Source organism: Dermacentor albipictus, chromosome 3 (assembly GCF_038994185.2).
Source record: "Dermacentor albipictus isolate Rhodes 1998 colony chromosome 3, USDA_Dalb.pri_finalv2, whole genome shotgun sequence".
In the NCBI taxonomy this organism is placed as follows: Eukaryota; Metazoa; Arthropoda; class Arachnida; order Ixodida; family Ixodidae; genus Dermacentor; species Dermacentor albipictus.
In genome coordinates, this window is record NC_091823.1 from 29,292,053 (window position 1) to 29,317,935 (window position 25,883).

Sequence of the window (25,883 nt, forward strand, 5' to 3'; positions counted from 1 at the left end):
ACATACTTTCTTTGGAGGCCGACGAAAGCTTTAGGTGTAGAGTGCTGATCTTATTGTCGGATGCCAAGTCCGTCGGCCAGCGCAGTCGCACGAAAACAACTACACAATTATCTGACGGTCGTAACTCACTACTTTTGACTGAGCAGATTACGAAGCAATGAAGCTACCCGCGTCACCAAATTCAGGCAAACTTCGACAAGCAAGAAAACACAAATTGTGAGGGGGGCGTATTTCAACAGGTGTTACGAGTGCGCCTTTCTGCCCATTTCAAGACGTGCATTGCACTGCGAGTGATAGTGACGTCAACGCCCCCAGTAGCGATGGGCGCTGAAAAGAAATGCATTAATTAATAATAATAAAATTAAACGCATTTATTTAACTGATCACGAATATACAAAATTGACTAGGAATTTTATTTTCGTTGAATGAATCTAACTGTGTCTCGTTTGAATTAAAAACGCGTTTTTCTTTCCCAATATTTGTTCCCTCCAAACATAGTCGCGCTTCAATCGCTGCTCCCATAACCCCCCATGCTGATGTCGGTGACAATCTGTACTGAACCGCTTTTCGCCCGAAGCTTCGCGACCTATTTGAATCGACCTTGCACACTCTTTGTTTCTTTTGAAGATATGATCTGTCATTCATCGGGACAAAGGAAAACCAGAACACTCTTTTTTTATCACGCGTACCGGGCTTGCAGTCTTTATTTTAGCCATGATGAAAGCAACGCTACCGCGCAGCTTGCTGTGTGCATGACGTTGCCACTGCCGGCAATGTGCAGTGAACAAATTAAAGTGAACCGCAAAAGTGAGACAATTATGCGTTATGGAAAATAAATACATGCACCTTACAGATCTGGTGTGTCCCTTACCTGATCTCTCAACATTCCTACATCAAGCAATACGACGTTTACTTTTTTTTAACTTGCCCATGACATTCACGGTGCCAGGCTCAGACAATGATATTCATCCACTGACTAGAGATAGCAAGTGCTCACAGTTCATGCTGCAGCTCAGATCATTTCTTTTTGGTGATATAAATTTTTGATAGAGAAAATATATTACTTAAAGGCAGATAAAATAAAACACATGGGAACCTTCTTTCTAACGTTAGTACCAAGTTTCGCTACATTTACGGCGAACATCGTATTGCCACCCAAATAGCAAGTGACAGATGGGAATATCAAATAAAGCGATAACAAAGTGTGAAAAATCTAGATTTGAGGTAATGGGGCAGCAAGAAAAGTGCAATACGTTGATTGAAGATACCAGTATTCTGTTGATCGCTAGAAGAAATATCGGCAAGTAGCTCGGTTGCATTGACTCAGATGTGGATGCTTTTGTGACATCAACGTGACACGCATATTATTGCAGCTCTTCCTTGGTTATCAAACAAGTGCAAGTTGTTAGTGCTCATGGAAACACACTTCACTGCAAACTTACAGACTTGAGCACCGCATTACGCTGAACGACCAAAAAGGAAAGTCACCGAAACGTCAACGTCACCGCGTGCGCTCAACAACTGCCTCCTAGACTCTCGCAGTAATAATCTAACAAGAAACGCTCGACTATCCAACGCTAACGTTCGTTCACCACCAACACGCTCTTCTCGTACCATTATCCCTTCAAACAAACAAGTCCAACTTCGGCGTCCTTCTCCCCAATTTTCAGCCGAAGTTTGCGCGCACCTCTACGCGCATCAACACAGCATGGTCTTCACTGCAATGTAGCCGAAACATCTCTCGAGCAACGTTGAGTGGCAGTAACAACAGCCCCGCGATTCTTCGTCAGCATGACGCACTGCCGATACCAGTTCTGCACACAACTTGTCCGAGACAGCGCGAACGACAGCACCGTCGCATTGTGCGCAGCATCAACGTGGTTGCCTTCAAAGGGAGGCAACTCTGCGCGCACCACTCACTGCCTCATTAGAATATGTACTCGTGCGCTTCGCTGTCCGGAGTTCTCTGGCCGCCGTACACCGTACTGGCCATGTCGACGCTGAAGTGCGCCGTCTGCTCTAGTCGTTTGTTCTGGATTTGAACTCTGAGCAGGTCCCCGAGCTCAAACCCGTCCAAGCGCTACTTGATGCGACCAGACGGCGTCCTCAGGCGGGAGCGGTGTCCCGTGGTGGTGTCCTGCGTAGGCTTCTTCGCGACTGTTCGGCGCCGGCGGCTGCTCCGTCGGTAGCGCAGAATCATGGTCAGGTAGTCGGGCCAGTCCTCCGGCAGCAGCACCAGCATGAAGCCGATCAGGATGAGCAAGATTCCGGCCAGCTTCATGCCCTCGAACATCACCTCGTAGATGTACACGTCTACGACTGCGCGCAGGAAGAGAATGGGGGACGACGCGTCAGACGGGGCACCACGTGATCAAACGCACAAATCATTAGTGACATGAGCGTAAGCCACTGGATGTTGTTCTCTAGGATGTCGCTTAGGTCAAGAAGTGGGGCGACGTAGAAAGTGCATTTTTCCTGCATCGTCAGTGGCGGGTTCTGGAGTTGGTCTGTGCCCAAGCTTACGAATGGCCTCTGAGGCAAAATAACGGAAATGAATAACAAGGAACAACAATGAAATGAACACAATGACAAGAAAATGACTCCTGGAAAAGTTGCTTCACAGCGGTTGGTGTATAAGCAATTAAGCGAGGAAGGCACTTACATGTAAAATAAATAAAATGCGGAAATAGTACTTGATTATGACGGTATTTCATGGTCCTGTAATTTCCGAGAGCAATTAATATGCACTCAAGTGAAAGTGAACTACATCAATCAAACAACCATTCCCTTATCCATTGCATTTAAATTTCTGTTTCCTGTGCATATCATTGTGATACCTCTAGAAATCGAGTTCCCATTTGTAGCAACTGGATCATTGCAAGTGATTATAGATATTGCACATAAGTGCATATTTAAGTGCCAAAATCGCCTTCGCGAGAGAAAAACCGCGAGGAAAGGGGTAAAATATGAGTTTGAATAAGCTGATGGTTTCTTCCGCCCAGAACATATGGTATTTATACTTAAGGAGCAAAGACAAGGACTACATCTGCAAGCAAGAGAAGCCAAATGAAGTTAATAGCAAGTCATAAATAAGTAGGTTTAATTACAGTGGCAAAGGGGATCACCGTGGGAAATATTAAAATGGAGAAGGTGGGAAAGAAAATTATTTGTGCTAGAAGATGCTGGCTAATAACTGCAATCCCATTTAGAAGGAGGGATATAGCTTTTAAAGCAATGAAACACCCACGCGTAGCACAAGGTAGTATTAATACATCAGGAGCACAGGCTGGCACATATACTAGAAATTTATATGTTAGTGCTAGACGTGAAGATCACTGGGCGTCTAGAGAAGGGAAAACAAAACTCTCCATCACGCTGAAACATTAGAGCCGGAACAGATACTTATTTTGTTTTTCTGACCAACACGAGAACACGTTCGAATGTTTTTGCATATGTATTTGTTCTTCGGAGTTCGGACTAACGGATACGTATGATGTAGCAATGACTCTGCGAAAGGTTACTTACTCGCAGAAATTGGCACTGCAAACGCAAGTCCTAATGTGAGGAATATTTCAAAAGTCCAGATGATGCCGAAATTCCCCAGCAAATTTGATACTGCAAAAGAAGAAAACAGATCCGCGTTTACATGCACTTCTCCGCAGAAGAACACAGTTAATGTTACACAGAAAGTTCGGTTATTGTTATCGCGTCCGATTGCACCAATAAGTAAATAGGAATTAGGCGGGAATGCATTTTGTATACCTGCCTTTTTATAAGTATCACAAGCTAGAAAAATGAATATTTACTGTTGGTAAGCATTCGAAGGCATCTGGCCAATGACATAAGCTTTCATAAGGGCAGAATTTGTGAATCTGGCCCCTGGGGGCAAGTTCACGCATTTTTCATTGTTATCGGCGTCCAGCTTCCGTATGAATATGATGATTGCTGCAAAATACGGTCCCTGGATTCTATTTTTTTTTCTATCGGATATTTTGATAATGCTTCAAACACCAACGTTATTTAACGTTTGATGCAGAACTTCTCTATGAATAATGGATCCTTAATCACAGGCGTGCAGATCAAACAGCTCAAACATATGTAGTCCAAATTTACGTCGCTGAACGTACATATGTGTGCGCACATAACATATCACATCTCTAGTTGACAAGGTATGGTATGGTATGAAGAACTTTATTTAGGTCCTGAGGGATCAGTCTGGGACTGATGCGGGCCGCTCCCATGTCGGTACAGAGAGGCCCAGCCCCTCTGCCATCACACGGGCCCTCTGGACAGCCCTGAGTTGGTCCGCCAGCACTTCACTGTGCAGCATTCGCTGCCACCACTGTTCACCTCGAGAACCATCACCGGCCAACGCCAAGCAGCGCCACAGCATGTGTTGTAAATCGAGCAAACCCCCACACTTACTACAATAGACTGAAACCCCGCAGTCCGGATTAATTTTATTCATGATGACCGGGTTAGGGTACGTCCATGTCTGCAGAAGCCTTAATGCAACCGCCTGCGGCCTATTTAATTTAGGATTTGGCAACGGGAATGCCCTGCGCCCTAAGTAATAGTGCTTGGTGATTTTGTTGTAGGTTAACAGTTGGTCCCTGTACTCAGGAGCGGGAGATCCAGCCCCTTCAGGGAGTACATGGCACACTAATCCTCGTGCCTCCCTGTGCGCCACCTCGTTGCGGTTACGCGGGGCTCCCTCCACTGTCCCCATGTGCGCCGGGAACCAAGTAACGGTATGCGAAGTGATATCCCTACCCTGCAGCAGTCTGTTAGCCGGTTCCGCAACAAGTCCTCTAGAGAAGGCTGTAATCGCAGGTCGCGAGTCGCTAAACACCAAAACTCTTCTAGAATCAATTAGTGCTAGAGCAATAGCCACGTGTTCAGCAACCCCCGGATCTTTGGTATAAATGGAAGCAGCATTTCTAACGCTCCCTTTGCCATCTACTACCACCACCGAATAAGCATTTTTACCATTAATCCATGCGGCGTCAACAAACGCAGACTCCTCCTCCTGATCCTTTGCCTCTCGCAACAAAGCCCTAGCTCTCGCGACCCGCCTCCCTACATTGTGCACGGGGTGCACATTCCGCGGAAATGGACGAACCATGATATTTGCCCTAAGGTTCACGTTCAACTCGTGTAGGGGTGCCCTATCGTGCGACACAGCCACATTTGCACGTTGAGAAACCCAACGAGGTCACACTCATCTTTATCTTGCTTTGGGTTGTTGATCAGGGAAACTAGTTTATCTTAAATTATGTGGGTGCCCCCACTAATTCAGTCATCAAAAGGAGAGGCTCAGGGCTTATTTAACCACTCGAAGACAAGAAAACATTCGCGCACAGTTTCAAAATCCGTCTTTCGACCCGGGAAGTTAGCACTTCAACTTATTTTAGGCGAATCCAGGCGTGTTGTTATTCCCGAGTGGATTGTGAAATTCTGCGGTGCCTCCTTTCGATTTTTATACGGCCTGAGATTCGCGTTAATTACCCAACAAATTTATAATTTGATGTATGCGTCATTCCATCCGAACTGTCCCAGCCTTGGCGCTCAACCACGGGCAGTTTTATTTCAAGAACTGGAGGCCCTTTACTATTGGACAAAAGATCACTTCATGAAATGCTGTTTGCGAGAAATCATTTTCGCCGGTGCTAGCACCACTTGAGAAACGGAGAGAGTGCAAGGACAGCAAAGGCAGGGAGTGCACCAATTGAACTTTCTTGTAAAGCACCAACCTGAGCATCATAAAACGTGCTGCCAGAAGATACGGATACTGTACATTATGAGAGCAGCACTAATTTTCCTCGGGAGAATGAAGAGGGGTCTACACCGAAAATTGCATTTGTCAAACATTAGCTGTTCCTCGTTTTGCACAGGCCGACAAACCTTGACGAAATGCTCCATTTTTGGAGGTTTTTCTTTTATTCGCTGGCAGAAAAAGCCTAAAGTATGATCATCGAAGCTTGCATGACCTTTACCATGCGCAAAAAAAAGTGTTTTTAGGTGGATATATTCAGCCTGAAAACACGACCCAATCGAACGCGTGTGGACTCGCTAGCAAACTTATATTTATCATTTTGCGTTGAATTTTGCAAAACTGTTAAGATGAATACAATCTTTAAAGAATTTTTTTATATATTTCCGAGACGTGTGGTTGTGACAAGCCGAAAGTAGGGTCTTTCAAGACTCTGAAATATTCGAATAAAAATCGCAGTTTCTTCGTCTCGGAACCGCGTCCGCGGTGGGTGCCCAGACCCACTAAAAAGACGCCGGACTCAAATCATGTTGATCTGAAATAAAAGCTTACGCTCTCTCTCTCACACAGTTTCTCGCTGCGAAAAAACGCCTCGAAATTTAATAGTTCCAAACACTGCTATTTGTCAAACTTTGGGCGCGATGTGGAACATAGTTTCGGCGGCAAAGAACTTTTTAGATTGTGTGGTACAGCGCGAAGCAGGGACAAAGGACGCAAGGAAAACGAGTACAAGCGCTTACTGCCAACTGAAATTTTATTGCCTAGTGCAAGGTGTTATAATAAAAAAACAGAGGGAAAACGACATAAAAATATATATGCAAAAAACAAATACAGATGAAACAACCAAGAAGAAAAACATTCTGGAGATGCCATCACCGCTCACTGTTCGCGCTGCCCTTGTTTAAGAATGCTAACTCCCTTCGTGATAAGGCCAGGGATGGCTTGCTTATGCACAGACAACATAACACCTTGCACCAGGCAATAAAATTACAGTTGGCAGTAAGCGCTTCTCCTCGTTTCTTTTTTTTTGCGTCCTTTGTCCCTGCTTCGCGCTGTACCACACAATCTAAAATGGAAAGCCAACTAGTCCAAACCATCACCCTTCTTGGGCAAAGAACTGTGTCTGCGTGTGGAGTATATTTCCTCCAGGCAATTTTATATAATTACTTCTGTGAGAAGTCATTCGCTGAAAACGACGCTTTTATGTCGGAGCCGTCCCTGTGTGCGTCTCGAATCCACTATACTACTGCGAAAATGTTTACACCCTTCAGGGTGTCTTCTTGTCGCACTGATAACACCCTTACCACTAGGGCCTTACAAAAATTTGTAGAGGCCGACAACGGAGCTCTAACTAGACGTGCGATGACAAAAGACGTAGTTGAAAACTATGTAAGCATTCCGACCTCCTTGGGCGCACAGAAATATCCGAAAAGAGAATTTCAGAGGGAGACATGTGAAACCCTTCTGTAGGATATTTTTGTGCGCCCAAGACTGTTAGATTATTGCATAGTTTTCAGTGCCAGTTGTCGATTTCCCCAACATATAACTATGCTTAAACATCGGGACTAATTCTTAAAGCCATGAGATGATTACATGTATTCGAAAATTACATATTTTTGCTGCTTTTGTTCGAAAGTCTGTACAAATTCAATCCTCAACAAAGGGAATCATGAAAAAGTATATGATGAAATCTGAGTATTGCATGACCAAAGGAGTGGTATTTTGAAAGGACGACAAGGGCGACGATAAACTCTGATTGTTCTGAGCAATTTTATTTCAATCATTTCTTTCCGGCTTATTTGGAGTGGCAATATGTTCGCTTACCAGAATTCAGGTCGTTGCCCTATCGCCACCCCATGTGCACAAAGCACGAAACACAGTGTTAACTCACGTAACGAAAGTGCGCCTGCGCCGGCGAGCATTCCCCAGGGCATGCGGCTCCACACGATCGTCTCGAAGCGTAACAGGTACAGCGCCAGCAAGACTGGCCACATGAGCAGCAGGTTCAGGAAGCCGATTAGGCTGAAGAACAGCGACAGCTGACCGAACGACACGTCGCCTATGAGCTTCTTGAACGTCACCTGCGAAAGGAGGGATGACGAGAGCGTGTAACACTTGCAACGAGGACGCACCTTTCAGCGTCCGTTAATCGTGCTGGGCCCGTCACAAACAATACAACAAAGGACCATATGACTAAGTGCCGAGCGTCTCTGGTAATGAAACACAGTGATGACTAACTCTTGAACGTGTGCATGCGTGCAGTGACTGTTGAAACGATTGCTTTCTTCGGCTATTTCGTGGGATTTCGTGGTGGTTCGTCTTCAAACAACACACGCAAGCCTCTCGCTAGATGAAATACGTGGAGAGGGTGCTGAAATGAGTAGAAGTGAGCCTGAAAGTGCAAATTCATACATCGAAACTGACAGGGCGTTATCTAGTGGCATTGCCAGGATGACAGACTCTTATGTTCCGAAGTGGAGCTCTTACTTTGTAACTGTTCGTAAATTCTAGCCAGTGCTAATGCTCAACATGTTATCAGCGAAGATGGCCAGCCAATAGAAAAGAGCACAAATGAACGAAAAGTTTGGTAAACTCGGCCCCAAAAGTTTCAGCGCTTGTAGGCGGCTGTCATCTTTTGCCGGACACTGCGGCAGCACCCAAACGAACGGCCGCGTTAGCGTTCAGCCTGTTCTTAATGCATGCAAACTTGTACGTAACGAATTGTGTAATTGATTAGCTTTAATCAATTACATTTATTGGTACTTTTCTAAACTAACGATTACTATATTATTCGTAACGCTTACTTTAATTAAATTTCTCTTTTTTCAGTAGCCAATCACATGTAACCAGTTCCTCTCTTGACAAGCCAAGGCGTAGCAAGCGACGCAGCACCCTTGCGATGCGCACGTTCCGCCAGGCTAACCCGGATGCTCAGTATTTGTTACTTTATTCTATGTAGCTCTACCAGACGTCCGTCGATGAATTAAACTGGCGCTGGTATGTATTGACAACTACGGCCGTTTCGGGCGTGAATATTCAAGAAAATCACATAGGGTCTATATCTTTCTTTCTCAGCTTTTTTTTTTTTTTCATCTTTTCGCTGGCCCTCCCTCCGGGAGCGTCAACTCTAGCGCCAGCAATAATAAAGCGATGCGCTTCATAGAGAACCCAAACGCGAGCGTCCCGGCATTTAGTAACCGCAGTGTCGTTCGCACACCGCATCGTGTTCGGGCACCAGAAAAGCGCCCTTCCCTCCAGCGCGCATGTCGAGCGAGCTTTGAGTGTCCCTGCTGATGTCCGACGAAAGCTTTGAAAAGCAATTGTTGGTGAAGATAACGTGTGAAAGGCTGCGGTGGACGCACTCTGGGTGCCACGCCAGTTCGTTATGTCTACTGTGCCTATGCAATCGCAATAATTAAGTTCAGAGGAAAGTATAACGTAGACGTGATGGTTACATTTGAGAAATTTCTCAATTACTTTAATGGGGCAGTAATTGGAAACTCTAACCAATTACATTTTCTAATGAAGTAATTGTAATTGTAATCAGTTACCTTTTTTTGCTGTAACGTGTGCAAGTCTATTCGCATGCTTGCCGAGGGTGCTTGCTTGGCATGAGCTGCCATGTCGTGAAAGGTGCAGTCCCTGCCCGGACAGATGGTGGCCGGGGTATGGATTACCTTAATCCACCTTAACCTACTTTAATCCGCTTTAATATATTTAATCCAGTTAGTCCAATATTGGGAGTGGGCCAGGTCCGATGCCGTGGCTGTTCACCGTGGGATTCAGCAGTGCGAGCCGCAACAGGTCCAGTGCTATGGAACGTAGCGCCATCACTTCGTCAAGTGGGTTTTGGTGCCATAGGACAACGGACGCCGGATTTTCCACTTGATGAGGCATATAATGTTTTCGCATTAATAATAAAGGTAATGTGGTGCAATGTAAACAAAACCTGACAGCCACTTTAACGCACGCCAAAAAGGGTGAAGGCGAAAGCCTGCGCGCTAGAGAGATATTAGTTAAATTACTTGACATTCTCATTCGAATGTGTTGTTACTTCTTATTATTTTCTTGCGCAAAAGGTTGTGGGTTCGAGGGCCGTAGCTGACGCTGTCTTAAGTTCTAAATAAATTGGCCCTAATTAACATCAAAGGTCGAGGGTGCGACTCCCACCAAAGTTAATGGGTTAATTAACTTCACCTTAACACCAAAGGTCATAGGTTCGACTCCCACATAAGCTCGAGGGTTCAACTGCCACCAAAGGTGTTTCGTGTGCCTGAACTAAATATTGATTAGCTTTGTCTCTCTCTCTCTCTCTCACACACACACACACTCTTCTTTTTTCATGATGAGCGGCATCGGAGCCAGCTGTGGAAGAAGCCGACAACGAACGCGCGATCAGGGGCACCACCGCGTCTTTGCGCGCGAGGAGCTCACATAAATCTTCTGCACCGCTCGCCGCGTTTTCAAGGCCACCATCTTATGAGGCATTTAAAGCTCATCATGAGGCATTTTCGCTTCTTTAAAATACGGAAGAAGAAGCAGACGACAGAAAGAGCGTTAGCGCACAACCCTCTTGCCACCAGCGAAGGCAGAACGCTGCCCTGGCTCCGCTGAGCGTAGCGTAACGATGCGTCAACTAGGCCGCGCCCGCCGTTTTTGGAACAAAACGCACTGGGCCTACCGGCCGTCTTTGGCTACCTTCTAAGCACCCATGTGCGGGCCAAGCATGTGCCGTCAATCTCGTTAGCAGCACAACGGCACCGATTGCATAAACCTGCCTCAAGCGTATAATTCCGTATAATTGGTAACGTAATAATTGTGATGCAGATCCCACGCGCTATTCAAATCGATGTAATGCGAAGCATTATGCAGGTATTGGCTATTCAGCGTCCCATCATGTTTTGCGACGCGTAAACATATCGACCACGTGTAAGGCAAGCACAACAGCAGAAAATTGAGGGCGACATGGTGCTATCAGACGGGACGCACGGGCCAATCGTCTCAAAGCGCTTTAGGTGGTGTTGACTGCATACTTGTATCACAGAAGTATCACTGCATGGGTCACCTGAAAAATGAACACTGCACCGAACAATTAATAATGCAAATAATGCATATTCACTTAGGCCTGCATGCATTTATGCTACTCTCTCATTTGTTAGTTCTCTTTTGTGTATGTAGACGCAATGATGACTGTTTTAGTCACAATGTATATATTTTGTGCACGGCTCCGTTTCATTTTGTAATAAATGCCAAGAAAAAGCGCTTGTGGCCTCATGGACGGAGCACCGTGCATTCGTGCTGGAGAACCAAAGTTCGAAGCCCACTTGAGAGGACGTAATCTTTTTAGTCAGTGAATGCTCGTGCTGAGTCATCAAGGCAAGAAACCGTCTCTGCCATGCCGAATTCCGGGGAGGTAGGCAAAGAAAGCTTATGTGCAGAAGACCCTCTCGTAAAGCGCACAACGAAGCTAGATGCCTTATCTTGTATATGCAAGTGATGAGAACGTATGATGTCGTAGCTAAACACCTGCTCAAAGGAGAAGTAGGCCACGCCGCAAAAGATCTGGGGAGGCAGCTAAAATACTTCGCATTAAAAGCACGCAACCTGACCAGTAAAAAGGGGCTGTATTCACAAAGCTTTTCGTACGTAAGTGACGTCTGCAATTGGAAAATCACTTTACTAATATTTCTAACATCATGAATGACTAACGCCTTTTCTTACGAGAAGCTTTAGCGTAACTATATTTTATTTAATACGGGCCTTTGTCTTTTCTGACGATAGACTTTCTAGCCATAAACCTTCTCAGAAGATGACATAAACGGAATGATACTGTTCAAGATGCAATTGTCTAAACGTGTCATTGCCGAATAGATTTGAAAGGGAGAGCTATGGAAGACGTAGCGAGAGCCCTAGGAAAAAGAAGTTTCGATGAAGAAAAGAAATCAGTAAAGCTTTAAGGGTTTCTGACGTAATTCATGCTTTTTGATTATTTTACTGGGGGCTAGAAATTATGGGCGCGTTCCCGCCCACTCCTTGCGTTTTTAAGTGAAGAACTGCGGTCTTTTCAAAAACGTAGACAATGCCAAGCGCACCAGCTTTCAACGCTTAAGCGAGGCGGTGAGCTCTACGTCTTTTTCAAAATTGCATCGATCCGCTGATGGAGACTCTGCTAGAGTATCTGCTTTGACTGCAGGCCTCTATCGATTATTGAGCGTTTTGACGTAAGTCATTTCTTTCATGTAAATTCGTCTTTCATGACTCTAGGTGGCCCTGATGTCGCAATCTTGGTCGCATATCGAACTTCGGCTTCTTTTAGCCTCAGTGTCGAAGTAGAAAGTGGCTAGGGGAAAACCGCGCGTTGTGCGAGATGTGAGGGTACAGGTACGGACACACTGGCGTCAAAACGCGCGCGGCACGCCGCCGGTGGCAAGAACGCCGCGCGGCAGAGAGGCCACATCGGTGGTGCGCGCGGCGGCCGCCGCGGAGTCACGTGACAGCACTGATCTCGCCTTGTCTCGAACTGCGCGAGCTTAGGCGCAGCTGGCTTATAGAGGCTAGAAGGTTTTGGCTTACAGAGGCTAGAAAACCTTCTAGCCTCTGTAGCTGGCTCGTAGCGCACGAGATCGGAACGAGAGAGCGCTCGGTCGTCGATCGTGGTTCCGCCGCCGCCGCTGGAAGTTAACTTCGGCAGTAGCCAACAGGTGGCGCTTAGGAGAAAGCCCGGACGTCTCTCATTGGTTCGCGGCACGCGGCAAGCCGCCGAAAATGGCTCCTCGACCCATCCTCTGCGCGGCAGACCAAACCGGTTCCGCGGCAGGTTTCGCGGCACGCGGCGCACCGCCGGCGGCGTGCCGCGCGCGTTTTGACGCTAGTGTGTCCGCACCTTACTAGAGAACTGTTACTCTGCGTTCAGAACTTCGTCTGAGGTGGAGAAAGAAATCTGATATCTGCGCTCTCTGTGACAAACGACATTACCATTACTCGAACTGCCGGTATTACTGCCATATAGCTATCATTTCTCACTCTACAAATAGAAGCGAGATAACGGAAAGGTCTTTTGCTACTCTAACAAAATCAACGAAACTGCTAAATTCTATTATATCCTCGGTATCGGCGAGGTTATGCTACAAAGTCTAAGATCTATACTCAGCTGAGTGGTTGTTCTCATCATTCACGAATAAAATGGCATTCCATGTCTTTAATAGCTCGTTTATATTCAACGAGAGACAGTGAAATTACATAAAAAAAAGAAACGAATGTGTTAGTGTCTTCGAATACTTCTTTGTAGTGCGCAACCTCGCTGTAGTTGAATCTCAATGTAGAACAGCATGTCTGGCTTGAAATGACATCTTACCACTCAGGGACAGAATTCCCGAAGCTTTTCAATCATAAAGCTGTTTAAGATTGCCCAGCCGCTTTCGCTAATGATATGTCCAGCATCATGATCGGCTGGAACCTGCCTTTACAAAAAGTTCTAACGCAAGAATTTTTTCTTGTATATGAACTCAGATTATTTCACGTAGCAAGAAATATACGCTCTGAGCCGCATAAAACGATAAACAATAAACGATAGAAACATGGATGCTATGTGCGCCCCTGGTCTCAGGATCTTACGAAACATGGTCTTCAACCTTCCAGCGCCGTCTTCAATTTGCACTTAATTCTCAGAACGCAAGCCTTCCACACTTACAAAGCGTTGATTGAATTTTCAAAAAAAAAGCAAGAAAGAAACTTAGACCAGCGCATTGTACTCACTTTGTACACTCCGGAGCCGGCAGCCGCGGCTGCCGAGAGCACCACTCCGCCGAGCGTCATGGTTCTCGTGACTCCATCCATGTATGCCAGTAACGCAATACCCGTGTTGCACAGTATCACCGCCACAATCTGTTAAGGAAAGAAAGTTCGATGAGGCTGATGTAGAATACGTTCACTATATTTCCCAAGTAATCCCGGTTTCTGACTTAAAAAGCACACGGGAAAGAAATATCCCTGTGGATCGGCAACCTCTTTTCGGCCCCAGTAGTGCCAGTGGGACTACACAGACGAATTCCTTATCTCACGCCACCTATTTGGGAAACTTATCTTGAGTTTATAACTCCTTCCTGATTATTCAAAAGCCATGTCGATGCACAATTTCTGAAGTTCCCCGTGCCAAGCTCACTGATGTTTCATAACTGTAACCCGGTCATCGTCCTTAGCGAAGAGCAGTTCCCGAGTGGTACGATGGCCAATGAGCATGACATTCTTGAAAAGAACTTAATCAGAATCGTTTTGATCAAAGTCGCTCGAATAACGTCGTACATCGAAATTTCCATCTCTCAACATGTCGTAGCGTATTTCATAGCGTTCTTGCTGTTTCTAGACCGTGATGAGATCTCAATTGAAAGATGTGACATTCACCGCAGGAGGATGAAGACGACGAAGGCGGACATACATGACAAAAAACAAGGCAGAAGTATGATTACAACAAATTTACAAGTTGTTTGTTTGCGTAGTCTCTCTAGAGTCTCTCTTTAACAGGGATCTTTAACTGCCTTAAATAGGTTACCGCACACGGCACTGACCCATGAGTGGGCGAGTTCTCGTAGGAGAAGGAAGGAAAAAGTGGAGAAGGAAGGCAGGGAGGTTAACCAGTTTAGCCTGACCGGTTTGCTGCTCTACACATGGGCGCGGGATGGGGGGATGAAAGATGGGAGGAGAGAGAGAGAGAGAGCACATAACACAGCAAACACATCAATCACACCATCAAACACAGCAAATGTTAAAGTGGTTGGTTTTAGGCCCCGATCGCCGGCTTATACGTGCAGGTTGATCATTTCCACTTGGTCACCGATGCTCCATCTGGTGCAGGAAAATGCCCGGAGGAAAGAGTTCATTCCTTCACTGGTTCTTACCCTCACCCTCATAGTTATCTGTGTGCGGACTCGCCACTCCGGGGCATGAAAGTGTTGGGTCCATCTCATGATTGGGGATTACTGTCCCGTGCAAAAAGGAGTGCAGCAAGATGGTCGTGCCACTGGTCGCAGACCCACCGCAAGCGTTTTTTGTTGTGTTGACTCGCCACCACGGGAACGTAAATCTAAGGACCGCCTCATGAATGAAGGTAATTCATTTGGTTGCGCAGCAGAAACTCATCATGCAGCCATGTTCCCGGATGTAATCCGGTGGCATTGTCAAGCAGAGCCCGCTGTGCTGCATGCCAATTATAACAAATTCTCTCTATAAGCAATAACTTAAAATGCGCCGGACTAATATTCACTGGACCTAAATTATTTTCCCGGACTGGTACGCGATGGGATATTCGGAAACGGTTATTGGCTAGCTTCCACTTCCCATTCATGGGAGTGAACTTCACAACGATTACAGCCCTAAACACATAAGGCGACAAGCTTAACAAGCCATATCGCTTACGTCACGCTAATGCAAAGCAACTGGGCAGTCCTTCTCGACATCAAAAGTATAAATGTACAATAAAACGACCTTCCTATGGAGCACCACCATCAAATTTGCAGCATTACAGTGCACACAACCCTTTCTTTCTAGAATATAATACTTCCCGAAACGGGATGAAAGTGAACGTTCTAAAAAGGTGTATCGCGAATAATACTCAACAAGTGACTTTTATAAATTTGACAAAGCGACAATGAAAACCAAAACTTGAGAATATAAACTGACCTTGAAATAACGCAATATAATAAACAAAATTCAGCAGTATCCATTGTCAATGTACATCGAGACACTAAAAAGTCATTCCTGAAATCATTTGCACTACATTTGCTGCATCATTGCTGAATTATAAGTGCTTTTGTTTCGATTTTCTTGGTCAGCACATGGCCTCCTCAATGCCGTTATTGCAGTCCTCGTCGGATTCTTTCTTTTTAAAAGCGAAGCTTTTCTTTGCGAGCCTCTCTTTTCTTCTCTTTCTCTCTCTGTCTCTCTCTCTCTCTCTCTCTCTCTCTTTCTCTCTCTCTCTGCCTGTTACATATATACATAATTTTGTTGGCAGGAAGGTAGAGAAGTGTGGCTTGTTTTTTACAGAAAAGCTGTATAGCTCTACCTCCCAATGGGTATGTCGTCTCTGTAGGCAGACACTCAGGAGGCGCGTAGCACCTGCGCCGCTGGGTTCATTGCAGCACCAGCCGATTGCCTTCGCCTCCCTGCATCCGCGGGAGTGGTGGCGCAGGCCGTGCGGGGGAAAGAAAACCAAAGAACCCGACAGCTCGCCTTCGCACATAGAGTTCGCCGCAAGCGTTTCCCGGTAAAGATTACGGTTGCGTAAGCTGCAGTTGATGGTAAGCGGCAACTGTAGCATACGAAGCAGGGAGTGTCGTAACTACACTTTCGCATGTAAAAGAAGAACACGTCTAGCAATTGATATGTATTCTGACAGTGCTATGTGAAGGCAAGGTATAGTGAGGATTCTTGAAGATGAGCGTGCATACGAGGTGCGGCGTAAGTGTGGCTAAGTGCAGTTTTTCTTTTCTCTGTTCCACTCTTTGTGGATGCACAAAATAGCGGCGCAAGCCAAGCCGCAGGCCGTTGAAATGCCTCGGGCTAATTGGGTAACTACACGTGAATGTCGCCATGTGAATAATTTCAAGCTACGTCATAATGGCTAACCGCTGTATTTGTGGTTCACAGCTTCACTGTCCAACAACTTTCAAAGTGGTGATTGGAGACACTTTTTTTCTTTCTTATTCCTTTCATTATAGGGTAGTTATGTACGCACGTGTACAAGCCTCTCCCAGGTAGAGGATATGGGTTCGGGTCCCAGCCGCGGTAAGTTATATTTACGTCCACTTTGGTTTTCTTCTTTTCGCTTATAATTTCAGCTTTTCAATTAAACGTAACGGTTAAGCTCGCCTGTGCTTTCTGTAGTTTTGTTGCCGGTCCACTCCACATGGCTCAAAGGCCAGCACACAACCGCGCATCGCCAGGTATCGGCGCCGTTCTCTCACCCTGATCCCGACGAACTGCTCGTGTAGGATGACCCAGGAGAGGAGGTACACGAACGAGACGTTGGAGGCGTAGAGGGCCAGCACGTCCGTGGTGTCCAGGATGCGCAGGGAGTGCACCAGTGCGTAGTTGGTCACCACCCAGAGCAGGCAGAAGAGGCCGCACCGGGAGAAGAACTGGGAGAAAGTGAACTGCTTCTCCTGCAGCTGCGCCAGGGTCTCGCTGCAGCACCGGTGAAAAGAACAAGAGGAGAAGTCAATTTTTGGCACCACGAGACGTGCGTAACGTCACCGCGCTTCTAGTGCGCAGCGTGTCGTAGAGGATCATTACGAGCTGTAATTACCCAGCATTACCCAGCTCGTTGCCGACGACGGCAAAGGAAGAAATAACAGGACACACTTAGCGCAACCACCTACAACTGCTCATTTCGTTAGTCGTGACCATTTCATTTTATACCAGGCAAAACAAAAAGTTCACCACAATATGCAAGGTAATCGCAGCACAAACAAATTTAACAATTTTTCAGCGTGTGCGAAAGTGCTATGTCAATACTGCTCGCGACGAGTCCGAATTGCCACCTTAGCGCCGTATATTAATAATTATTAAGCAATATATACGTATTGATTTCATTCCAGGGATTGCGATTAGGTCAGTCTTACCGTGGCCACAAACGCAGGAAACGACCATGACAAGAAAACAAATTAGGTATGCTAACTAGTTTTTCTTTGTCCCAGCTTCCAAGCACGTAGATGAGTGAAAGAAGGGACGAGCTCAGACTGGTTATGTGCCCTATAGACAGGGCGTAGTGTCTAGGTTCGGACGCCTGAAGCTCATTGCCTTGAAGCACGGCACAAAAGCTCGCTATGTTCTAAAAAATAGTGTTACGGTGTGACCAAGCTACCAGGACCTTAGCTTGAGAGCTTTATCAGCAGGAAATGACATAAAAACACAAATAGAGTTCGCAAGGCCACCGTAAAGTTCCTGCATCAGCACCAGCTGTCATCATATATCTTTGCATCAACGTTCCTCCACACTACACTCCACCTCGACTAAATGATGGTGATGACGGTGATGATGTTTATTGGCACCCTGTTATAAACGGGGCGGTGACAGTCACCTAGCCTGCTTGATTTATTCGGGTTTTACGACTTTATCGCCATCTAGCCGTTTGCCTATCTGATCTCGATCTTAACATCCGTATTTGTTTGTGCCGTCACCTACGCTTGCAATGACTCCGGTTCTGTCAACTCTTCCCTAATTTCTGTTTCCTCACTGATACACTAAATTTCTCTTAGTTATCTGGATTGCTGACTGGTGCATTCTTCCATCTTCTCTAGATCCCAACGCTTCTGGAAGGAGTGTGGGCCAAGCAGAGAATTACCATGTCACGTAATTTCATTACGTAACAGTTCATTACGATACGCGAGTCGTTTCCGAGCATTTCCTATGGCTGATGCTGTGACGCTTATTTACTCCGGCTTGTTTTTGTCCTCAGGTAACCGGTTCGGGCAGCAAATAGCAAGACACCCCTTTGCGTTATCACACAAATTATTCCCTCCCGATTTCTTTCTTAACGTGTTTGCAAATTGCCATGTTTGTTTGTTTGTTTGTTTCCGTCATTTTCATCCCATTTACCTCTCTGTTTCTGTCACTTTCTTTTTTATGACTCCTGGTTGTCTATACTTTCAGTAGCCTTGTACTAGGTTGTCAACTTTCTTGACCTCTTCCTCCATTGCACTACACGCTCTTGAGGTAGACACTGAAGTTGATGGCAGTGGCGCACCTCGGCAGAAGTGATCCCTGCTCTTCAATGACACTCCACAGCAAATGTTAGGGAGAATAACTACTTCTTCAGTCGAGAGGCGTCGCTGTACTGGGATCAGTGGAGCAAAGGAAGAACTTGATGTAGAGGCTAGTTTGAGAACGCGGGGGTTAGTGTTGCTCTTTACTATATTTCTAACAGCTGACTCTGCCACATGCGATATCAAAGTGGCAAACCCTTACAGAAGAGGTTAGGGACAGCTCTTCGGCTGCATGTTCTGTCAACAAATAACGCTGTAAAACAAAAGCAGCATCTGCTGCAGTGGTCTTACATGAGCACATTCTTGGCAGTTGTCTTCTCTGTTCGGGAGCAGAGTCGCCCCATTAAGAAGATCGGAAAGAAGAACGTGTTGAAACTTGCGCAGACCCATGTAGTGAAGAAGGGTGCGTCAAATGTGACCTGCACAAATAGAAGAAAAAAAGTAAACGGAATTCAGCGAGTCTTCTGGCTGGGTATTCATTTACAGTGACAACAACACGCTGCCACAGCGCATCCGTGATTCTTTATTGAATTAAGTAACTGATAAATAAATGGAAATGCAAGTAGATGAAGAAGCAATTGGCCGCAGGTAGATACGAATCCATGGCTTCGCATTACGCGTGAGATGGTCTTACGAATTACATAACATAGCGACGGTCTCAAATCCGACAGCTTTGATGCATTCAAGTAGCATGTGTGTGTGTGTGTGTATTGACCACTTTTATCACCTTTGTCAACTTTTATCACCCAAAAGTTCTCGTAGACGTGACGCCTGTGGCAGAAAGAAGGTTCCAGATCCGCCCCTAAGACCGTGAGGGGTGGCGCCTAACATGGTATGACTAATAAAAATCGCGCCCCTCGGTTCCCCTTCTTCTCGTATATATGCATATGCATGTATATATCAGGAGAAGGAAGAAGACCAATGGACCTGTTTTTTTTTATTTGAACAAGATCATGGCACATTGGAGCAGTTGTAGTAAACTAAACTTTAAAGTTGTTAGGTCAACCGTTTCGAGAGTGGAGCTACCTTCGTCAGTGCCAGTTGCGTAGTGGCTAGTGCCTCTGACTCCCAAGTGAATTTTGTTCCGTGAGCAGGATAGCAATACTACTTGGTGCCGGTGGCAAGCAGCGGTTTGCGTATTTTGTTTTGTTTTTCAGCCATCTTGCGGTAAAAGAAGCTGAGAATAAGCCGTGGGCCTGACTACTTCAGAGTAACCGAAAGGACACACGGAGGGACCGAGCAGACCCAACTTCTAGCTTGTGTCTGTTGTCACGGTAAAATAACGGAGATGTAATAGAGTCGGAATTCTGAATCATCCGCTAATGCACAGCGAGTAAAAGGCGTAGCTTGAATCAAATGAATCAAAGCAACGTGAAAAGAATTCACTATCTCATGGACGAATGATGTTATTTTGGCTCACGGAAGTAAATGGGTCAAGAGAAAGACCGCTGGAATTATTTGAGGATTTCGACGTGATTTGTCACGAGATTTATGTTCGATGAAATAATAGCGTTGAGTGGAAGAAGCCAACCCATTAAACATTCAATTAAATTAGGGAGTTTTACGTGCCAAAACCATGATTTGATTATGAAGCACGCCACAGTGGGGGACTATGGAATAACTTCGACCACAAGGGGTTCTTTAACGTCCACCTGAAGCTAAGTACATGGGTGTTTTCGCATTTAGCCCGCATTGAAATGCGGCCGCCATGGCCAGGATTCAACCGCGCGACTTCGTACTTAGCAGCCGAACACCACAGCCACTAAGCAACCACGGCGGGTAAGCCAAACCATACCTCTGGGAATAAAAATTTAGCATTGGCATTCGGCAACGCCATTCTAGTAAATATCACTTCAAATTTTCTCGTGTAACACTATCTGCTGGACTAGGATGGTGAAAAAAAGGATGGATAAGATGGTGAAAATCAACATAATTTAATATGAATGATTTGGCATGTTCCCCTGAACAGATTATATTTTTCACTCTTGCAGCGGTGATATATTGACACGTGGACTTGTTTATCTTTTTCGGGTGAGCACTTTTCGCCATCTAACAAATGTTATCGCTCGGCGTGGTACGCGCCGGCACGTATCAGAAGTTTCTGGAGAGAGAGAGAGAGAAAGGCAAAGGAAAGACAAGGAGGTTAACCAGAGATTATCTCCGGTTGGCTACCCTGTTCTGGGGGAAGGGAAAGGGGATGCAATAGGTGAGAAAGAAAGAAGGATAAAAAAGGAAAAAGAAAAAAAAGAAAAAAAACCTAAGCACACACACGCACGTACACACGAACTATTTCTGTGGGCACTGTCACGCAACCCGCAAAGGCATTCCTAGTCTTACGCAGTGTCACCGTACAGTCCTGCGCCACACAGTGTACTGTCACAATTTGTCAGAAAGTCCCGTGTCTTTCAAGTATCGCAGCAGCGCCTTCATAGCGGATCGCGCTGATGTTCGCGTAGGCCAGGTTCCAAGGATCTTGTCTTCTGTCATTGGGCGCTTGTCCAGTTTGTCTAAGGTGGCTGAGAGGACAGTTCTTTGTAGGTTAAAACGAGAGCACTGACAAAGAAGATGCTCGATCGTTTCGTTGCACCCGCAGAAGTCACACAGTGGGCTGTTGGCCATTCCGATAAGGAAAGAGTAGGCATTTGAAAATGCTACTCCAAGCCATAGACGGATAAGAAGGGTGCAGTCACGTCGTGGAAGCTCGGACGGAATATGGAGCCGTAAATTAGGGTCCAGAGTATGGAGGCGTACACTTGTGAAATCGGATGAATTCCACTGGGCTAATGTCAGGTCACGCGCAAGTGTGGCAAGTTTTTTCGCTGCGTCGGCTCTCGAAAGAGGAATGGCAACGCAGTTGACGCCGTCATGGGCATATCGGGCAGCTGCGTCTGCTCGATCATTGCCATGTATGCCACAGTGATTAGGCAACCACTGATATATTATATCGTGTCCTTCGTCAACTAGGCGATGGTGGACTTCTCTGATCTCTGCGGCGAGCTGCTCATGTGATCCATGGCGCAGTGCTGAGAGTACACTCTGTAGGGCTGCCTTGGAATCACAGAAGATTGACCATGCCTGGGATGGTTCCTCCTTAATAAAATGAAGAGCCGCACGCAGGGCTACGAGTTCAGCAGCTGTCGTTGATGATACATGTGACGTCTTTAGCTGTATCTTGACGGATCTTCTTGGTATCAGCACAGCGGCAGCTGCGCTTGCAGATGTAACTGAACCGTCGATGTAAACGTGTACGCGGCCACTGTGCACCTCATGTAAATGTTCTAACGTGGCCTGCTTAAGGGCAAACGAGGACATGTTGGCTTTCTTCATGATTCCTGGGATGGTGAGGCGTATGTCAGGTCTGTGCAGGCACCATAAAGGTAAGGATGGTCTTGCTGCAGGCATGTAGTTCGATGGCAATGAGGGGCGATTGGCATCATTTAAACGACTGAAAGTTGTGTGTGGTCTTTCTGTGGGTAGAGCGGCAAGATGGTGAGAAGGTAATCGGGCAACGTGCCGAATATGCGCCCTGAGAGCGTCGGTTGCCAAGTACGTTGATATTGGGTGATCTCGAGCTATGACGATCGTTGCCGCTGTAGACGCACACCTCGGAAGACCGAGACACGTCCTTAGGGCCTGAGCTTGTAGTCCCTGGAGTACACGCAGGTTTGTTTTGCAGGTGTTGCCAATCACAGGGAGGCTGTATCTTGCGAAGCCGAGGAACAAGGCGTTATACAGCTGCAGCATTGACCGCACCGAAGTGCCCCATGACTTTCCGCCGAGAAATTTGAGGAGATGTATTATTGTCAATAATCTCTTCTTCAGGTATGAAACATGCGGGCTCCATGATAGGTCTCGGTCAATAATTACCCCTAAAAAGCGGTGTTTTCGTGCATTTGTTACTGCTTGCCCATTGACCTTTACACTGTAACGCTTCATTTCCTTCCGAGTGAATGTAACAAGGCAGCATTTCTCTGAAGACAGCTCTAAGTTCTGTTTTCGCAAGTACAGAGATGTTATCGTAGCTGCCTTTTGCAGCCGTGCTCGTACCTGCAGCCGTGTTACGGCAGACGCCCAAATGCAGATATCGTCGGCATATATTGATACCTGAACTGTGTTGGGCAAGGATCGGACTAGGCCAACGAGCACTAGGTTGAAAAGCGTCGGGCTTAACACTCCGCCTTGTGGTACTCCACGGCACGTTTGGTGTTGAGTCGTGGCGCCATCCTCGGTCATCACGAAGAAATGCCTGTCGGTCAGATAACTGCACAGCCACTGAAAAGTGCGGCCACCGATTCCGGCTTCAGTAAGAGCATTTATAATGGCATAATGTGCTATATTATCATAGGCGCCTTTTATGTCTAGGAATAATGCAGCAGTGAGTCGTTTCCGGCGTTTTTGATGCTGAACGAATGTAACCAAATCGATGACATTATCTATGGATGAGCGCCCACGCCGGAAGCCAGCCATAGCATCTGGGTACACGTTGTAACTTTCCAGGTACCATTCCAGGCGAGTCAAAATCATTCGTTCCATTATTTTCCCTATGCAGCTGGCCAGAGCGATGGGGCGGTACGATGACAAGTTTAACGGTGATTTGCCAGGTTTGAGAAGTGGAACCAAGCGGCTGCATTTCCAGTCACGTGGAACCAAACCGTTGCGCCAAGACTCGTTGTAATGGTTTAGTAGCAGGAGTCGTGCTGTCTGCCCAAGATTGGCGAGCGCCGCATAGGTAACCCCGTCCGGGCCAGGTGACGAAGAGCGCCTGCAAGTCGCCAGTGCCGCTTCAAGCTCCTCCAGCGAAAAAATTACATCCATGCGGGAATCCCGTGGCACAGGAGTAGCACATGGTGTAATTGCGCGTTGGAACTGCAAGCTGGAAAGTCTGGAGCAAAATTCTTCAGCAATGTCAATTTCGCTGCGACCTTGGTGCAAAGCGAGGGCTTTGAAAGGGACACGCTGTTGTGGTGATACGCGAAGCCCACGCACGGTTCTCCATATTTGAGATAATCGCTGACGTGGATCCAAGGACTCACAGAAACGTTTCCATCTTTGAGATTGTAGTGCATCGATGCGACGTTGAATCTTCTTTTGCATCCGCCTTGCCTCTCGGAGATCATGGATGGATTTAGTTCTCCTGTATCTTCGTTCAGCCCGCCGGCGAATTGCTCGTAGTCGCTGCAGTTCTGCTTCAAATTCTGCATATTTCGGGAAAGGCTGGAAACTACGCGTAGCCTCTTGCATGGCTTTTTGAATTTCGTGTTCCGGACTTGAAGGGTTCCCTTGCTGACATACTCCCTCCATGTGCGACCGAAACGCCGACCAGTCAATTCGCCGGAGCGTCATGGAGGAGTATTTCGATAGTCCCTTGATCTTCAGGTACGTCGGAATATGGTCGCTTCCATGTGTTTCAATGTCTGTAAACCATTGCACGTTTCTTTCAAGAAGCCGAGAGACCAGGGTCAAGTCTAGGCAGCTGCTGTAGGTAGGCCCGCGTAAATATGTCGGACTACCATCGTTGAGGCAGTAAAGGTCGTGCTGTGTGGCAAAGGATGCTATTCGCCTTCCCCTGGAGTCCATCTTCAGGCTCCCCCAAAGCGGATGGTGAGCATTAAAATCTCCTGTAAGAATCGTAGGGCCGGGTGTCGCTGATAGCACGTCGTGTAGTCGTTTAGAGTCGAAGCCACTTGAAGGAGCAATGTACACAGCAACGAGTGTGAACGTAAGCTTATTCGATTTCACGATTAAACAAACGTACTGGTTGTCGTCGTGAGGCGGAACTGGGTGCAACACGTAAGTCAGATCACTTCTAATATATACAATTACCTTGCTTACTGGAGTTTCTGGAACGTTATCGATGGTTCTATCTGCTGTCTGTTGTCACCTAACCTTGTGTAATCTGATTGCACGTACGCGCGGCGAGAACGGTGTAGAACTATCTGGAAGACACGCGGACACCTGCGATTACTCTGGAAGATTCGATGGGTTGCGTATAAAAGTCGACGCGCTTGACCGGAAGGTCAGATTTTCGATGATCGCCGAATGTGTTCGCCGCTATCGTTGTGCTTTGAGTGTAGCCTGTTTTTGAGGGCGCCGGTTCGCCCAGTAAAACACTAGTTTCGCTATTCACAGCTTTTCTGCTTTCTTCACCGTCACTACCACGTGACAGTATGCTGAAGTTCATAGAATCCCGTATACCGGGCCTTTAACAGATGCCACCACTAGTGCGTCTGCTGACTCATCCAAAGTTAAGCCAATGTGTCCTGGTACCCATATCGAACCCTTGAGGCGTAGGTGTTGGGAGATAGCTGAATAAAATTCTCGGAGGACAGTAGATGTATCTGGCGGTGGCAGAGTAGACAATACGAACAAAAAGTGGTCATGATTATGGCTTGAAAATAGGCGCGTGAAGTTTTCATAAAGCTACAGTGATAGCCAATAACTCTTCCTGGAATGCTGGTGTAAAGTCAGACAGTCGAAGACGAAAAGACCAGCGTATTGATGGTAAAAAAAAATTCAACCCCTACCTTCTCTTCACTAACAGGGAAATTTGTGGCTGTTACTGTATTTATTTGGCAGTTCTCAAGGGGTTCTTCTAACAAGCCCTTTAGGGAGTTAATAGCCAGGAGACAAGGTTACTGCCAGGCAGAGATCATCTGCCTTTAGCACTTTCATCCTAGACCAAGTTGTGTCTACAATAATGTTGGAAATAATTAAATAAATACATGCCGATATATATTTATCACTTGCGCATCTGTCGGTCAATGGCGCGTCGGGTACCTCGGTAACGTTGAGCCGACCCTCCCTGGTGAGCCTCTGGTTGGCGGGGCTGTTGCTCTCGGCGAACGTGGCCTTGAGCATGTGCGCCGCCCCGACCCACGAGGCGGCGATGAGCAGCGTCATCACGAGACCCAGCGACACCTTGCGGCTGTTCTCGTTGCAACAGCGCCTGTCCGCCTTCGTCCCGGGCGGCACTCCATCCGCGGGGCCGTCGCCTGCGGGTCGTCGAGATCTGCTATTCTTATTCGGTTTGAGAACACATATACAACTTAAAGAGAGAGAAGAAAGTAATGCAATGAGCAGGCTGGCAACTGTCATCGAAAGAGGCATAACACATGCCTTGTCTTCAAAAACTATGGGACAGAAACATAGACATGGTAAATAGGAAGAAGAGGAGGAAAGACGAAAGAAAGAACCGAATTTTCGGGTGAACATAAGAAAAAACGGAACAAAGCTATGCCGCATTTCGGGAAAGCCAAAATCCAAAGTGGAGGGCTTCGAGTTGATTTCGACCACCAGGGATAAAGGACGGCCCATGAGAGAGTTTTTGCAATCCGCCGTGATCGAAGTGAGCT

At 46.5% G+C, this 25,883-nt stretch overlaps 1 protein-coding gene across 5 annotated transcripts in view; it reads right to left on the bottom strand.

Annotated features, from left to right (window-relative positions):
• Nucleotides 1–429: 429 nt before the first annotated feature.
• The window catches only part of LOC135921677 (solute carrier family 35 member F3-like), a 244,997-nt gene continuing 219,543 nt past the window's right edge, over nucleotides 430–25,883 (bottom strand). For 3 of the 5 annotated variants that reach the window (XM_070535329.1, XM_070535328.1, XM_070535331.1), the window contains 7 exons: nucleotides 25,309–25,523; nucleotides 18,823–18,950; nucleotides 16,732–16,951; nucleotides 13,529–13,657; nucleotides 7,665–7,854; nucleotides 3,526–3,615; nucleotides 430–2,319 (listed from right to left, as the gene is read on the bottom strand). In XM_070535329.1, the coding sequence (XP_070391430.1) occupies nucleotides 2,081–2,319; nucleotides 3,526–3,615; nucleotides 7,665–7,854; nucleotides 13,529–13,657; nucleotides 16,732–16,951; nucleotides 18,823–18,950; nucleotides 25,309–25,523 (1,211 nt within the window). In that variant the 3' untranslated portion in view covers nucleotides 430–2,080. The remainder of the gene's footprint in view (nucleotides 2,320–3,525; nucleotides 3,616–7,664; nucleotides 7,855–13,528; nucleotides 13,658–16,731; nucleotides 16,952–18,822; nucleotides 18,951–25,308; nucleotides 25,524–25,883) is intronic. The other 2 variants (XM_070535330.1, XM_070535332.1) reach the window with 2 other exon arrangements.